This window comes from Heterodontus francisci, chromosome 27 (genome assembly GCF_036365525.1).
Source record: "Heterodontus francisci isolate sHetFra1 chromosome 27, sHetFra1.hap1, whole genome shotgun sequence".
NCBI classification, from domain to species: Eukaryota; Metazoa; Chordata; class Chondrichthyes; order Heterodontiformes; family Heterodontidae; genus Heterodontus; species Heterodontus francisci.
Genome location: NC_090397.1, coordinates 41340492 through 41356811, shown reverse-complemented (window position 1 = coordinate 41356811; position 16320 = coordinate 41340492). Strand labels below are relative to the sequence as shown.

Genomic DNA, 16320 nt, shown 5'->3' with positions numbered 1-16320 from the left:
TTATGTAAAAGAGGCTTGTCGTAATGGTGGAAATGCAACAACTACTAGTGATATAATAAACAGTTAACTGTGCAGACTTGTGTGACAGATCTTCCTGCAATATGGGTCATTTTTGATCTACAGCAGGAAATGGACAAATATTTGAAAAGGAGAGGAACAAAATTGGATATGGGGAAGGGGGTAGGGGGACGCAGTCGAGTGGAATGACTCCTCACCATTTTTCCAGACCCCGACAGCTTCGTTACCACCCAAATCCAGCCCACCATCTCCACAGACTTGCACACTCACCTGGCTTCAAACAATTCATCTCATTCCCACCTACATTCACTTCAGACTCAGCCTACCTCAAAGATCACATGTTCATGCCCTCTTCATAAATGACTGCAATACACAGATAAACCATCGTTATGTGGTATTAGTGAGACTACTGCTGATTCAATGCTGTTTTACAGCTTGACAGATTCTAGTCAGGCATACACACTTGATGGAGACTGAGGAAGAGAGAACACCCTAACCAACACAAGTTAGGCTCAGGTTTTCACCAGGTATGGTGCTGATCCTCGTTTCAATAACTGAGCAGTCAGGAACCTCTGAAGGCAGGCACTGCAATATCAAGGCAAGCACGGCATGTAATCTCCTGCTTGCTGCATGTATTTTAACATACAGGTTATAGAGATGGTGTAGAATTTCTGCAAATATGTTACGGCCTCATAAAACCAGGAGGAACACAATGCTTAACCGGCTATTTATACCTGGGATCATTCCATTTAGTGCCATAGTAAAGATACAAAGCATTCAGAAAATTTGTGTTGACAAATATATCCAAGACAATAACAATACTATCACCTTCAATTCTTAATGAAAAGGCTTCAAATAGAAGCTTCATCAAATCAGGAAGATACAAAACAAAAATTCTTTAAGAAATGTTAAAAGTATTGCCACAAGGAGGTGCTATTACAATGGATCATTCTCTAAGTGTGGAACTTGCCTCAATTTTATAAACAGTTTAAATATTTATTTCCACAGGGTGTTGAGTGTTTATTCACAGAATGGTACTACTTTTTTTCCCATTTACAGACTATTCAGGATGAGCTTTGTGTAATAACCATTTATAATCTCAAAGGAATCTCAGATCTTCAGTAAGTGTGTTGCACTGTAGATGCAATTGACAAGCAGTTAGCATTTGGGACATTTAATATGCAAGCAGAACTAGGTCAAATAAAGGCTCCTGCAATAAACCAGACATCATTATTTCTCAAACCCTTGGTTGTTTTGAGCAAGTGACATATCCTTTGGCCCGTCTACCACCTGACCACTCCCCTCAGGGGAACTCCAGGATTCTGAAATTCTTTGGACCATAATTTGGTGTCAAAATAACAGTGAGGCTAATGGCACTCAACATTATTTATTTGAAAATAACATAGCAACTTCAGGCATGGGGCAGATGCATGGTTAAACTCAAATATCCAGAAGTTATGGTGCACTGCCATTAACTTTGCAAAATGGCATCCATCTGTCTCTCCATTTAAAAGCACTGAATGGTGTCAAGTTCTGTTTCTGCACAAAAAAGAAAAAAAAATGAACTAAATTCAACACAGAAAGTCAAGAATTGTCCATTTCAGTCTAACCCATTTAACCATCTGATAAGTGTTAGTTACTGTCTGTAAACCTCTCTGGCACTGAAAATTAACTATTACAAGTGTGGAGTCTTCTTCCTTCAGTTTTAATTGTTGTTGGAGAATGTAAAAATTTAAAATTAAAACATTGTTTTTTTACTTTTCCTTCCTTGTTTTTCTCGTAATCCAATATTTCTTTTCCTCTCTATTTCTCTTCCAGTACCTGATTTGACATTGAATTCATCCAATCTAATTCACACTTTCTTCTCAATCCTTGTGCTGCTAATTTCACAATCCTGCAATGTGATTAGTTAAGGAGATGCCCAGTTGCTTGCCTTCTTCACTCAGGTTCTTTTTTCCTGATTTCTCTTACAGTGGCGTTACCACATCGCATTTTCAGCAACTTGTTGCACAAAAAAATTAAAAACCTGAACGTGAAAGGGCAAGTCTAACTAACCATTAGATATCCTGTTACAGCACAATTATGGCCTATTGTTTAGCAAGATTGCACACTTGCAGGATGCAACCCAAAGTACTGAGCTATGAATCATGGGCTGTGGACTCCGTTTTTACACTTTTCACAATGTGAATTCCCAATCTCTTCTGAACCATTTCAATTCATTGGATAAGGACTTTTTGGGTAAATTTAACTAAACTAGGAAAATGCTGCAGAACGAAAATGTTCCTTTCTTTTATGACATACCTGCCCAAAATGTGTTTCAAGTATATTACCAGAGCAATTTTTATGTAAAAGTTGACAATAAATAATACAATAAACACTAGGACAGAAGCTGCTTTCTCCCACCAGCGGTAAAATCTGACAGTCATTTCTCCCCATCAGAAAATGGCAATTTCAGTTTGGCAACGTGGAACGAAATATCAATTTCTGATTGGGTGTGATTTGCATGAGGCAAACACAAAAGCAGAATATCTTTGTACGCGCCTCCAGGTCCCAGAAGGAAAGCTTAGGCCTCCCCTCCCACGGACTTGCCCCACACCCCCAACTTTCCTCAATGCAAGATGATGCTCAAAGCCGATCCTGGCGTCAGCAGGTGACCTCTCAGCCATATAATTTTCCGTCATTTCCTTCCCATGAATGGTGGGTAGGCGGGAGATTAACTTATCAGTGAAGTTTACTCACTGGCGTTTCGAATCCAGGCCAAGAAGGCAGTTGATTTATTTTTCCAAGTGCTGGTGCCTGCAGTCTTTGCCGTATAATAACTATTTCAGAGTTACTGTCCACATAGATTGAATACAACTAAAACAAATTCCCGCTGGAGCAAGGGACATTTGCTGAACAACTTACCACCCCATATCTACAACAGTTGATCCTGCACTGGAGATGGCATGACAGCTTGAAACCAGGCAGTCTCATCATCTGGAGTGTGCACAGTTTTGATCTTACTTAAGAAAGGATATAATTGTATTGGCAGCAGCTCAGAGAAGGTTCATTCAACTGACTCCTGGGATGAAGGGGTTATCTTATGAAGAAAGATTGGACAGGTTGGGCCAGTATCCATTGGAATGTGGAAGAATGAGAGGTGATCTTATTGAAATATCTAAAATCTTGAGGGGACTAGACAGGGTGGATGCTGAGAGGACGCTTCTCCTTATGAGAGAGACAAGAACCAGGGGACACAGTTTAAAAATTAGGGTTCTCCCATTTCAGATGGAAATAAGGAGAAATCTTTTCTCTGAGGGTTGTTAGGCTGTGGAATTCTCATCTCCAGAGAGCAGTGGAGGCAGGGTCATTGAATATTAAAAAGGCTGAGTTAGATAGCTTCTTGATTGGCAAGGAAGTCAAAGGGTATAGGGGGTCAGTAGAGTTGAGGTCACAATCAGATCAGCCATGATCTTATCAGATGAGGGAGCAGGCTTGAGGGTTAGGCCTACTCCTGTTCCTAATTCGTATATTCAGATGTATGTTCATATCACGCTGGGCAGTGAGGAAGGAGCACCTCGCAGAGGGAGCAGCTTGTCCCCATTCTGTTCCTCATATATGCTGTGGAGATGGTTGACAGCAAAGTCCAAACAAGCCTTCTGCTGATGAGTCAGTGGTGAGGAGCCACCCATATACCATTTAAAAGTAGTAGATGGGGCATCTCCTTGATTTTCTCAAAAAAATTCTTTACTACAACTTGACACCTGATGTTAGGAGGCCACATCTTTGAGAGAACTGGTAGCAATTTGGTTTTATAGCTCCTGTTATTATTCACATTGTTTGATTTAAATGGACTAGGCCTGAATTTTATTAATGCACTGCAGCGGCGTGCTTTGAACTCGACGGCCTTCCAACGCGGAAGTGCAGCCGAGGAGCCCCTGTGATATTACACGCGGGTGCTCATTTAAATAGAGGGGCAGCAGCCTCGTCCCTGGCAACGGCGTCAGGCGCCATTTTTAAAGGGCTTTAAGTCATTAGAAGTCATTTAACATTTTAAAGGTACAGTATTAAGGAATTTTTTTTATTAACACCATAATAAAGATATGGAGGGCCTTCCCCAACTATTGTCATTTCATTAGCCTTTATTGACAAAACTGACTTTATTCCCTCCCCGAACTTTCTCCCCCAACCTTCTAACATTTGACCTCTAACCCCATCCCACCGTCCCCACAGCCAATTAAAATTGTCTCCTACGCTCCCCCACCCCTCCCTGAAAATTAAATTCCTCCCCTCTCCCCACCAGGTTCTCATCTCGGAACTCCTTATGGAGTTCCGAAGGCTCACGAAAGGACGAATAGCAGCTGTAAAATTGGCGTGGGACAGCTGCCGCCTGCAGGGAAGTTTATTTGCATCCCATTTAGTATAATTTGCATATGTATATGAAGGGCCTGCCGCCAGGCGGCGAGGGGGTCTGCACCGAGGTCACCCTGCTGTCGGTAATATGCAGCAGGCCCTTCTTGACATCGCGGGTCGAGGCGGGCTTCTCCCTGCAGAATTCTACAGGCCCCTCCGCCACAACCCATGGCGTCGAGGGGTTCGTAAAATTCAGCCCCTAATTTTGTGTGGAAATGTTTAACACAGGAGCACAACATTCTACAACTGAGTAGCAGAGAGTCAGTGATTAGCAATGCAATGCTTACAGTAGATCCCCAAGGTGAGCCCACAGGCTTATTTAGGAGGCCATTTCTATGCTTGATCTTCTGAGCTACCTTAGTCATGTGCATTTTGTATGCAAATATGTGATTTAGGGTTGCTCTAGATATACTGGCTTTCACTCATGTACAGTGAATTGCTGGCACAAGAAGTTGACTTCTCATGAAGCGCTAGCATAATTAAAATGGAAGCATGACAACACTGTCAAGGGCTTAAAACTCCACTTTTTGCAATACTAACTGATGGCTGCCATGTCATGGTTCAAGTTGTCCTCAATCTTTTTGAGATCTCTTTCTCTTGAAATCAGACGTCATCTGCATTGCTACTATGTTCACATCCTGCACCCAGTGAATAAAACTTTGGGGGAAAACCAAAGCAGCAAACAGATCGAATGTGGACAACCCAGTTGCTGGTTACAGTGGTGCTGGAATGGTTGGTAAATTATTGGCCAGTTTGAAGTTGATTTATGCATTTGGGGATATCCCTGTTCAAGCCCTTTACTATGTTAAGATAGCTGACCCCAGCTAGGAAGGTAACAGATGAAGCACAATTGGCTTTCAGGAGCCTTGGTTTAGCAAAGGGGCAAAATGTTCAGCTTTCTCCGAACAACCATCTACTACTCCTGGCTGCAAATGCAAGCAAAGGACTTTGAGTTGACAGCAGGATCAGATTTAGCTGTGATGCTCATGGTAAAATTGTCTGCCGACACTTCAGTTTAGATTTTCTGATCAACATCATTTAATTTTCAACATTATCTCATTTATTTTAAATGGGTTAATGCCATTGAAATAACACTGATTGACAAATCTATGCCTTACTGTATAGACTTATCCATGAATAATGATGACTAGGGCAAGATACTGGAGGTCAGCTAGCACTCATTGAATTGTACATCAACGTGAGTCAATGCCTTAGGGAGAAGCAAAAACTAAAAACACATTAATGCTCCAAACAAGAAAATTAACTTGTCACTAGGAGACAGTGATTACATCACTCACTTCTATCTCATTACAGAATCGACAAAGTATCCTGCACATAATGACAATATATCTTTAAATAATAATGGCTAGAATCATGAATAAGTCGTCCAAACACTGGAACAGAAAGAGAGAAAAAAAAAGAGCACTAAAAATATCCAAAACACTAGTCTTTTGAATAACATTTATGTTCATGAGGCTAATTCAAATACCAAAAGTCACGAAGGAAATTTCCTATTAAAATTTTAAGAATAGCAGCATTAAATGAAAAAAAGAGTGAAAGAACAAAGGACTGAAAGCAGGAAAATTAACCCTTTGATTATAAAAAGGCTGCAAGATCGATATACGTTACATAAACAAGGCAGTGTGGCCCCAAAGATTAAAGGTAAAATCCATCACCAAAACACTCAACTTCGATGGAGGTATAAAGCAGGCGATGTATGTTCGGTCGTCCATTTAACATTCCGCCCGATTATCCTTTCTAATGAAGTCAATGGACAGGAAAATCAAGTGAAATGTATAATGGGCGGTCAATCCAACATTGTTTTTCACCAAAATTCAAATTCAAAGTTTCATCCATTGCCTTCAATTCACACAAATATGGAAGGTCCCAACTCTGATCTCCAGTTTTTGCTGAGTATGCCTTTTTCTAATTATCGTTCTTTTAATTTATATTTTTTCATTTATAATAAGCTCTTGGTTTTTTTGTATCAATTATAGTGCTCTTTGTAGGGGAAAACTGTGACTAATTATTAAAAGCAGTCCTTCGAAATCATTGCATCCACAGGCTCAATCACTAAGAGGCACAGAACGTCTAATGAAGCCTGCGGGCTACCAACAGAAACAAACCTACTTTTTCTCAGGCAACCAGCCAATCTGTCACATTTGGCTTGTGCGCAATCGCCATGAAGCTGTACTGCACTAATTAAAGCCAGGGAAGATTTACTCATGCATTTTGAATTGCAAGACTATCTCAGCCTTGTGAGATGAACTGGCTTCACTGGCTTGGGCATTTCAATGACAAATGCTGGCTTTAAAAAAAGTTAATCTCTCAATCAAAACCCATTTCTGCTTTATCGTCCTTTCATTTTACATTACAAATACAACAGTTGGAAATCACAGAAGTAGCTGAGCTGATCTGTTACAGCCCATGACATTCTGCAGCAGGAGTCCCACCATCACGACCCTCATCAAGATCAAACTGGTACAAAGAATTGAGATTGACATCAGGGAAGCAGCTTGGAGGAATTACAGAGGCGGAATATGAGAGGGAACATCAATAAAGATACAATCAGAAATGCATGGTGCTGCAGAAATTCTCTCATCTCAACTCTGTATGTGAATTCTGCTCCCTCGGTGCTGTCAGCCTCAATAATACCACAAAGGCAATTCCTGTGACAATATCATCAGCATTCACTGTTCAAACAAAAATATATATGTATTCTTTAATACAATAGGGACAGAAAAAAACATGATGGTCTTTAGATTTATTTTTCTGTATGCGCTGCTCACAATGTGGTCTCCTCCACACTGGGCAAATCAAACACAGATTGGATGACCGCTTTGCAGAACACCTCCATTCAGTCTGCAAGTGTGATCCCACACTATGGTTGGCTACCATTTTAATTCTCCATCCCACTTTCACTTTTCCCCCCCAAAATATACATTATTTATAAATATTTGTAGAAGTGCTTTACATAACATTTCAAATTTGACATTATATAAAGTGCAATACAGGTCAGTTGCTTTCAATACAGTACATGAGGTGCCTCAGTACTCTTACCAATACAGATTATATGCACATTTCCATTGTCAAACATTCTCTGATGTACACAACCCGAGGGGTTTTATATGGTTTCCAGCCCCTCGGTATGCTATAGCCGGAGGGCCTTACACAGAGGCCTTTCCCCATTGAGCCTTTGCAGCGGCTGCCCCAAGCTTTACTGCATCCCTCAGCACATAGTCCTGGACCTCAGAATGTGGCAGTCTGCAACCCTCAGTCATGGACAGGTCTTTGCACTTGGAAGACCAGCAAGTTTCAGGCAGACCAAAGTGTGCCTTTCATCAAGCTGATGGTCCTCCAGTGTGCGATCCTGGCAACAGCCCATAGAGCACTGAGTCCTGCATTATGGAGCTGCTCGGGATGAACCTTGACAAAGGTTGCTTTGCAAAGGCACATTCCAGAAGGAAGTGGGCGACAGTCTCTTCCCCACTGCAGCCACCTCGAGGGCAGTGTGTGGAAGCAGTGAGACTCTGGGCTTGCTGGAAGGACCTGACGGGGAGGGCCCCTATCATCACTAGCCAAGCTACACCTTGGTGCTTGTTTGACAGTTCTGGAAATGAGGCTATTCTGCCAAATGAGTTTGACAGTCTGCTCGCTGACCCATCTGACAGGACCCACCATCTCCTTTTCCCAGAGGGCATCGAAGACTTTGTGCGGTCCACTGCATGATGGACTTTTGGTCAAAGGTGTTTTTCTGTACAACCTTTTCCATCAGGGACAGGTGGTACAGCATGGTCCGACTGAATGGAGCGTTCCGCGGCAAAGAGGCCATACCCAAACTTAGCAACACCGAGGACAGATAGAACATCAGCATACACTTGGTGTTTGCATAGTGAAGGTCTATGCACAGCATGATGCAGCTGCACACAGAAGTGGCCATCAGGATAAGGGCGACATTGGGTAAGTTTTTAATCACCCTTTATCTAGAGGTTTGTATATTGCGTCCCAGCACAATACAGGGTATAGGCCCGACCTGTGCCATGTACAGCCACACCAATATGCCTCACTCCTGAAGACCAGGTTCTTACACTCAATGGAGAGGGGGCATCTTTCCTACGTGCCCAGTTTCTGTTTCACCATGGCTATGTGCTGCTTCCAGTTTTTGGCACACACCCTGGCCCCTTCGAACCATATCCCCAGCACCTTCAGGAAGTCTGACCTGATGGTGAAGGGAACAAAGGGTTGGTCGGCCCAGTTCCCAAAGAACATGGCCTCACTCTTGCCACAAAATACTTTGGCTCCTGAGACCAGTTCGAATTGGTCGCAGATGGTCATCAGTCTGCGAACTGACAATGGATTCGAGCAGAAGACAGCGACGTCAGCCACGTACAGGGAGGCTTTGACCTGAGTGTCTCCGCTGCCTGTGATTGTCACCCCTCTTATGACGGACTCAGCAAAAGGTTCGATACAGCAATCAAACAAGACAGGGGAGAGAGAGGACAGCCCTGCCTCACTCCAGATGTTCGGAAAGCTTCCCAATTCCCACCCATTGATTGAAACTGTGTGACTGATGTTTGTGTAGAACAGTTGGATCCAATTGCAGATTCCCTCCCCAAACTCCATTTTGGAGTGCACATCCATTATGTAGGTATGCGATAGTCTGTCAAAGGCCATGTCCTGGTCCAAGCTGAGGAGGCAGATGTACACCCCTCTGCCCTGTACTTAGGCATGTGGAGTCCTGAATAGCCCAAAGCTATCAGAGATCTTCCTGCCGGGTACAGTACAGGTCTGATTGGGATGAATCGCCAACTCGAGTAGACTTGACCCAATTGGTGGTGACGACCTTGGGCAGAATTTTGTCGTCCATGTTAAACAATGAAATGGGCCACCAATTCCTGATTTCCTCCTTCTCCCCCTTCCACTTGTAGATGAGGGTGGATTCTTCATGGATTCTGACATGCTGCCAACCAGAAACATACTCTCATACACTTCCAGTAAGTCTGGGCTGATCCAGCCAAGTACCACGTAGCCAGTAAACCATCCCTTTAGGAGTTTTACTTGTCTCAAAGGACCTGACGGTCTTTGCCAGCTCATCCAGTTAGCTGCTCGTCCAGACTCTCCCGCACACTAAGACCTCCGTGATAGAGGACAGGAAGGACTGGAAGACCGTGATGTCTGTGGGCTTCATGTCATACAGCCCAGCAAAAAAGGATTTGCTGATCCTTAGTATGTCAGGCTGCGATGAAGTTACTGAGCCTTCCTCTTCCTTCAGGCTGCAGATCACAGAGCTCTGTCTCTGTACCTTTTGAAGAATAAACGTGAGCACGTCTTATCCTGTTCCACAGAGTGCACTCTGGACCAGGGGATGATCTTGGAGGTCTCCGCGGCAAAGAATGAGGCCTGCTGGCTTGTCACCTCTTGGAGATTCTCCTTGGCATCGACCCCCATCGACTGCAGCAGGAGCAGATTCTGCATGCTTTTCTGGAGTTGGGACATTTCCCCCGGTCTCTCTCTCGCCTTCTGAACACAGTTCCACTCTGACCTCAGTCTCCTATATTGTTGCAATGAAGCTCAACATAAGCTCAAGGAACAGCACCTTATCTTACAGCCTCCCAGACACAATGTTGAATTCAACAATTTCACATCATAACCACTGCCTCCACTCTCATACAGCAGCTGTTGGTAATGATTCTGCTATTCCCATTTCCATCTTCTCTAGATCCATCTTTTGTTTCTTTGCTTGTCCCATTACTATCCTCTTTTGCCTTGCACTCTCTCTTTTGTCATTTAATCTTTCCAGCCTTCTGCCCTATGTGATGGAAATCACACCTGCCAAATGGAAACATATTAATTTCATCATATGGGACACTGCTTGCAAAATTTTTTACTGGACATTGTAAATAACTTGTTTAAAAAAAGCAGAACTGAATAGCTGAAAACATGGTTGCACATTTGCATTCTGAGAAGACAAGGGCTGGCTGAGAGACAGATGAATAGAAAAACAATGGCCGGAATTTTACAGTGGGCGGACGGGCGCCGGACTCCAACGTAAATATTGATGACAAACCCACTTCCGCCTCGCTTGGGGATCCATCTCCTATTTTACGGGTCCCCAGGCTTTAATTGTCCCAAGGCGAGACTTCCACCCGCTTGAGAGAGGAGGTCCCGCCTCAGTGAGCTGCCGGCCAATCAGCGGGCCGGCAGCTCTTAGTCTCAGCAGCGCCACCGGAAGCCGTGGCCACTGCTGGGACTGCAGCCCAGCCGACGCCATGGACCTGAGAGAGTGGGTAAATTTGGGTTGCCTCACCAGGGGGTACAGTCATGGTGGTTGTTTGGGGGAAGGGGGCGTCGGATCCAGGGGGTGGATTGGGAGGTGGGGGCAGCCCTCAATCGGGCACCCTGTGCCTGATTCCCATGGCCCCCCCTCTCCTCGGGGCACGGAAAGGCCGGCAGCAGCTATCGCTGGGCGGCCTTTCACGCCACCAGCACGCCTGCTTGCCACGGGTAAAATATCCATGGAGGCGGGCGCGGGCCCTTGAGTGGCCGTTAAACCTGTCCGGAGGTGAAAATGGGGTGGGTAGGCCTCCCGGAGCCTGCTGCTCATTTTATGCTGGCCCCACGCTACCATCCAACCCGCTGGGGCGGCGTAAAATTCTGGTGAATGGGGGCGCTTCTTGATTCAATTAGCAAGCTTGGTTGGGGCAATTGTGGTGATCAACACTCTTTGACTTTGTAAGGGCCAAAACTCCACCACGCACCAAATATGTCTGGAAGGCTCTGAAATCCAACACCCCTCCAAGAAGTTGCTGTTTCAAACAAAGGGATGGTCACGTGACCTACTGGCTGGTAAAACTGGGGCTTCTGAATTGTGTCTCAGAATGGAGAGACTGCAATTCTGAATCAAGAAGAAACCATCTCTCTCTGTCTCTCTCTTTTGCAAAGTCCCAGGAAAATCACGGGGGCAGCTTCTACGCTTCAAGACTACAGACTAAGCCTCTCTTCGGCCTTCTGGTACCAAAGAAGCAAGCCTGAAATTGTGCATGTGGCCCCAGCAAGGACTGCAAGACCTTAACTTCAAGTGGGGACATTAAGAAGCATATCTGTATTCCATTTATAAGAAATTCTACTTTACCGCACCCCCCCCCCCCCCCCCCCCAAAGTTTGTGAAATATCAGGGAGTTGAGGGCTATGAGGAGCTGGCACAAAAGAGGAGTTGAGGTCTGGGGCACATCAACTATGATTTTACTGAATGGCGGGGCAGGCTTGAGGGGCCGAATGGCCTACTCCTAGTTCTTATGTTCTTACCCTCTGTATCTATTTGTGAGTGTGGATGCGTTGCGTATTTTAGTAATTTTAATCGGGTTAGAGTGATAAGGCTAATAAACTTACATCTTTCTTGTTTAAACTCAAGAAAACCTGTCTGATTAGTTAACTTGCAATTGTAATTAAGAGTACAGTGAGCAAGGGCTCACTGAGGGGGGCAAAGCTAAAATCACTGTGTTTAAAAAGATAAACCCTGTTTACAGCCAAACCAGGGAATGGGCAAGAGGGGAGCCTGAGACCACTTCCTCACTCGGTCGTAACACCCATCACAGACTTTCCCTTTTGTTGTTTCCTCCCTATACCTTTTCCCTGACTCTGCATTTGCTTAAAGTCCGTTGCATCTCTAATTTTTTCCAGTTCTGATGAAAGCTCATCGACCTGAAATGTTAACTCTGCTTCTCTCTCCACAGATGCCTGCATGACTGGCTGAGTATTTTCAGCATTTTCTGGTGCTAAGATTAATCCATCTTTACAAGGTCCAAATTCTCTCTTTAAACTATCAGGTAACTTGAGGGTTTAATGACTGCTAAACGTTTATTGCTAAACCCATGCAAGGCCACTTAAAATTTAAACCAAAATTACCATGATTTAAAGCATTGCTTTGTGAATCTTTCTCATCACCTATTTATTCAGTGACACCCAGATGTCAATGATGATCTCCTCAGGGATGCCCCATCCTAACAATATCTCATTGTGTTCAGTCTGTTTTTAAATTGAGAAGAACGCACAGCCACATATATGAATGAGACGGATGTATGGCCATTACTGTAAACAGGGAGAACAATAAACAGCCATTACTTTAAAGAGGGAGTAGAATTCGTGGTCACTCATGCTATAAGGAGGGGATTCATTAAAGATTTCCTTAAAAGTGCTGAAAAACAAAGCATGTCAGCCTCACAAGATTGTTCACCAGTGCAATTATTGTGTTAATTTTATAAAGAATGATATTAGTGACTTATCTCTGCAGTAAATAATTTGATCTTTCACTCCCAATAATGTTAATTTAAAGGGATTGGATCATCAGTCTTTAGCCATGTGAATCAGGCTGAAACTGACCTGGAATGTTGCTGACCTGGAAATTAAAGAAGATTCCTCAGAAACAAAAGACAAAAATGATTTTTTTTGCATGAAAGGAATCGTGCCTTAGGCAATAATGACACACACAAGTCCAGCAGATTGACAATTTTCCAGAGAACCTGACTGATCAATCACAATAAAACTCACAGGCAAGTAAGCAAATAAAGTTTCTCAGTGTCCAAACTTCATTTCAAATGATAATAAAAGCACACCTTCACTCAGCTCAAACCAATGCCAAAAGAAAATAAATTAATTATAAAAATTGCATTGAAGGTTAGAATTGTCAACATTATTTGACAAAACCTGCCGTCATGCATTCACTTATATATATTTTGCACTGGTCATACAACATCCTCAGTGCATGGGATCCTTTTGTTTTGCTTTTAGACTATGTTCAGATATTTCTCTATGCTTCTTACCAAAGGACAGTCCTGGAAGAGAATGTCCAAGCTCTACATGTAAGACATTGTACGCACAATCTCTGGGATTTTAGCACTGACTAGGACTTGAACAGAAACCATCATGATTATAGTAGTGCATTGAACTGACACAAACCCTCTTGTGTTCTCTGCATCTTCAGTTAGCAGAAGAATGAACACTATTAGACCATGTGGCTAAACAACAAATCAAATGTATAAAAAATGAAGGGTAAACGGTAGCATAAAGTCAATACAGCAGATTTCGCTTTGTTAAAAAATTTCTAACTTTTATCACCATGAATGGCAAATATTGAAAGATGTAAAATTTTGATAATTTTTTAGTATGACTAAACCCGAATCAGCGTCCAAGACCCTTTTATTGCAGAACCCCAAAAAATTACATCTTTACTACTTCATTAGATTGGTCTTTTCTACATTTGCAGTATACAGATCGAAAGCTTTTCAAGCACAGAGACTGCTAAGCTGTAAACTCTGAAAAGTGACAAAACTATTTGAAAAGAGGATTCTTATATCCTTTAAGATGTCATAAAACCTGGAGACAACAGCACTGCATTAGTTTTATTTTTGGACTCTCATTGAAAGGAAAGTGATGGCTGTTCAAAGCCCATGATCCAAAAGACCAGTTGAACAGGCTTACAAATCAGATCAACTGTAACAATGCTGTGCAACGTAACGTTTGAGAGAAATGACGTGGTTCAACTCATAATTCCCACTCCACTGTCACAAGGCTGAAGGCTTCTGACAGTAATTGAGGGCTAGAAAAACACAAGTGTTCACAGGAGGTATAATGTGTGATCAAAGCTATGTCTTTTTTTAATGTCAGACCATCACTTGTTGGGGTGGAAATTGGCTATGGTCCATTGGTGAAATTTGTCTTGGAGCCTTATTTTGAAATACAGATGAGCTGCCAGCACCTGTTATGGAACTGACTCCTGTCATCGACTAGACAACTTGCCTATTTGAAGCAGATGAACTACAGGGTCATTTGCCTTGCCAGAAGTGGATCCCAAGGAAGTCCCATGGGAGGGGACTGCAGTAGCAGTTATTAAGACCAGGGGAAAGAGTATCCGAACAGACAGAAGACTCACAAAAGGCAAAAGTAAAATGTTATAAGGTGCCCAATGCACAAGTACAGAAATGTTCACTGTACCACTCAACAGCAACCCTGTTTTAAGGGACACTTCAAAGCAGACCAAACCTCTTTCCCTCTTATGTGCCCTTCATAAATGGGTGAGAGGCATGCTGGGGACCCATCGTTGCCAAGTTCAATATGGGACCTCATATGTTCACACATGCCAGTAGTGCAGCCTCATTCAGCTCCACAGAATTGTTCATCGCCATTGTACATGCAAAAGAAAAGGCTGAAGCATTTGCAACCATCTTCAGCCAGTGGTGCCAAGTGGATGATCCATCTTGGCCTCCTCCTGAGGTCCCCAGCATCACATGGCAGACATCAGCCAATCTGATTCACTCAAAGTGTTATCAAGAAACGGCTGAAGGCACTGGATACTGCAAAGGCTATGGGCCTTGACAACATTCCGTCAATTGGACTGAAAACTTGTGCTTTAGAACTAGCTACGCGCCTACCCAAGCTGTTCCAGTACAGCTACAATACTGGCATTACCCGACAATGTGGAAACTTGTTCAGGCATGCCTTGTCCACAAAAAATAGGACAAATCCAATCCAGCAAATTACCGCCCCATCAGTCTACTTGCGATCATCAGCAAAATGATGGAAGGTGTTGTTGACAGTGCTATCAAGCGGCACTTACCTAGCAACAACCAGCTCAATTTGGGCTTCATCAGGGCCACTGGGCTCCAAACTGTATTACAGCCTTGGTTCAAAACATGGACAGAAGAGCTGAAATGCAGAGGTGAGGTGAGAATGACTGCCCTTGACACAAAGGCAACATTTGACTGAGTGTGGCATCAAGGAGCCCTAGAAAGAATGAAACTAATGCCTATCAGGGGGAAATTCTCCACTGGTTGGAGTCATACCTGGTACAAAGGAAGATGGTTGTGGTTGTTGGAGACCAAACATCTAACCCCCAGGACATCGTGTAGGTGTTCGTCATGATGGTGTCCAAGACCCAAACACCTTCAGCTGCTTCATCAATGACCTTCCCTCCAATATAAGGTCAGAAATGGGAAGATTTGCTGATGATTGTACAGTGTTCAGTACAATTTGTGACTCCTCAGATACTAAAGCAGTCTGTGTCCACATACAGCAAGTCCTGGACAACATTCAGGATTGGGCTGATAAGTGGCAAGTTACTTTCATGCCACACAAGTGCCAAGCCAGGACCATCTCCAGCAAGAGAGAATCTAACCATCTCCTCTTGACATTCAATGGCATCACCATCGCTGAATCTCCCACCATCAACATCCTAGGGGTTACCATTGACCAGAAACTGAACTGGACCAGCCATACTGTGGCTACAAGAGCAGGTCAGAGGCTAGGAATTCTGTGGAGAGTAACTCACCTCCTGTCTCCCCAAAGCCTGTCCACCATCTACAAGGCACAAGTCAGGAGTCCGATGGAATGCTCTCCACTTGCCTGAATGAGTACAGCTCCAACGACACTCAAGAAATCCAACACCATCCAGGAATATCAGCATGCCATCCACCAACTTAAACAGTTACTCCCTCCAACACCGGTGCACAGTGACAGCAGTGTGTACCATATACAAGATGCACTGCAGCAACTCGCCAAGCCTCCTTAGACAGCACCTTTCAGACCCATGACCTCTACCACCTAGAAGGACAAGGGCAGCAAATGCATAGGAACATCACTACTTGCAAGTTCCCTCCAAGCCACACACCATCCTGACTTGGAACTATATCGCCGTTCCTTCACTGTCACTGTATCAAAAACGTGAAACTCCCTCTCTAACAGCACTGTGGGTGTGCCTACACCAGATGAACTGCAGTGGTTCAAGAAGGTGGCTCACCACCACCTACTTGGGCAATTAGGGATGGACAACAAATTTTGGCCTTGCCTGCGACACACATCCCATGAAAGTATTAAAAAGAAACTAAGTGTGTTGCAAACTGGATGCATGAGGTCAGG

At 43.7% G+C, this 16320-nt stretch overlaps 1 protein-coding gene across 14 annotated transcripts in view; it reads right to left on the bottom strand.

The window, feature by feature from the left end:
- The window catches only part of LOC137384760 (voltage-dependent calcium channel subunit alpha-2/delta-1), an 891951-nt gene that overhangs the window by 199554 nt on the left and 676077 nt on the right, over positions 1 to 16320 (bottom strand). Inside the window, exon 11 of one of the 14 annotated variants that reach the window (XM_068059188.1) lies at positions 1430 to 1557. The exons of the other annotated variants lie outside the window; for them this stretch is intronic. Coding sequence (XP_067915289.1) covers positions 1474 to 1557 — 84 coding nt within the window. The 3' untranslated portion in view covers positions 1430 to 1473. Of the gene's footprint in view, positions 1 to 1429; positions 1558 to 16320 lie in introns of those variants that run through there. 14 annotated transcript variants of the gene reach the window in all.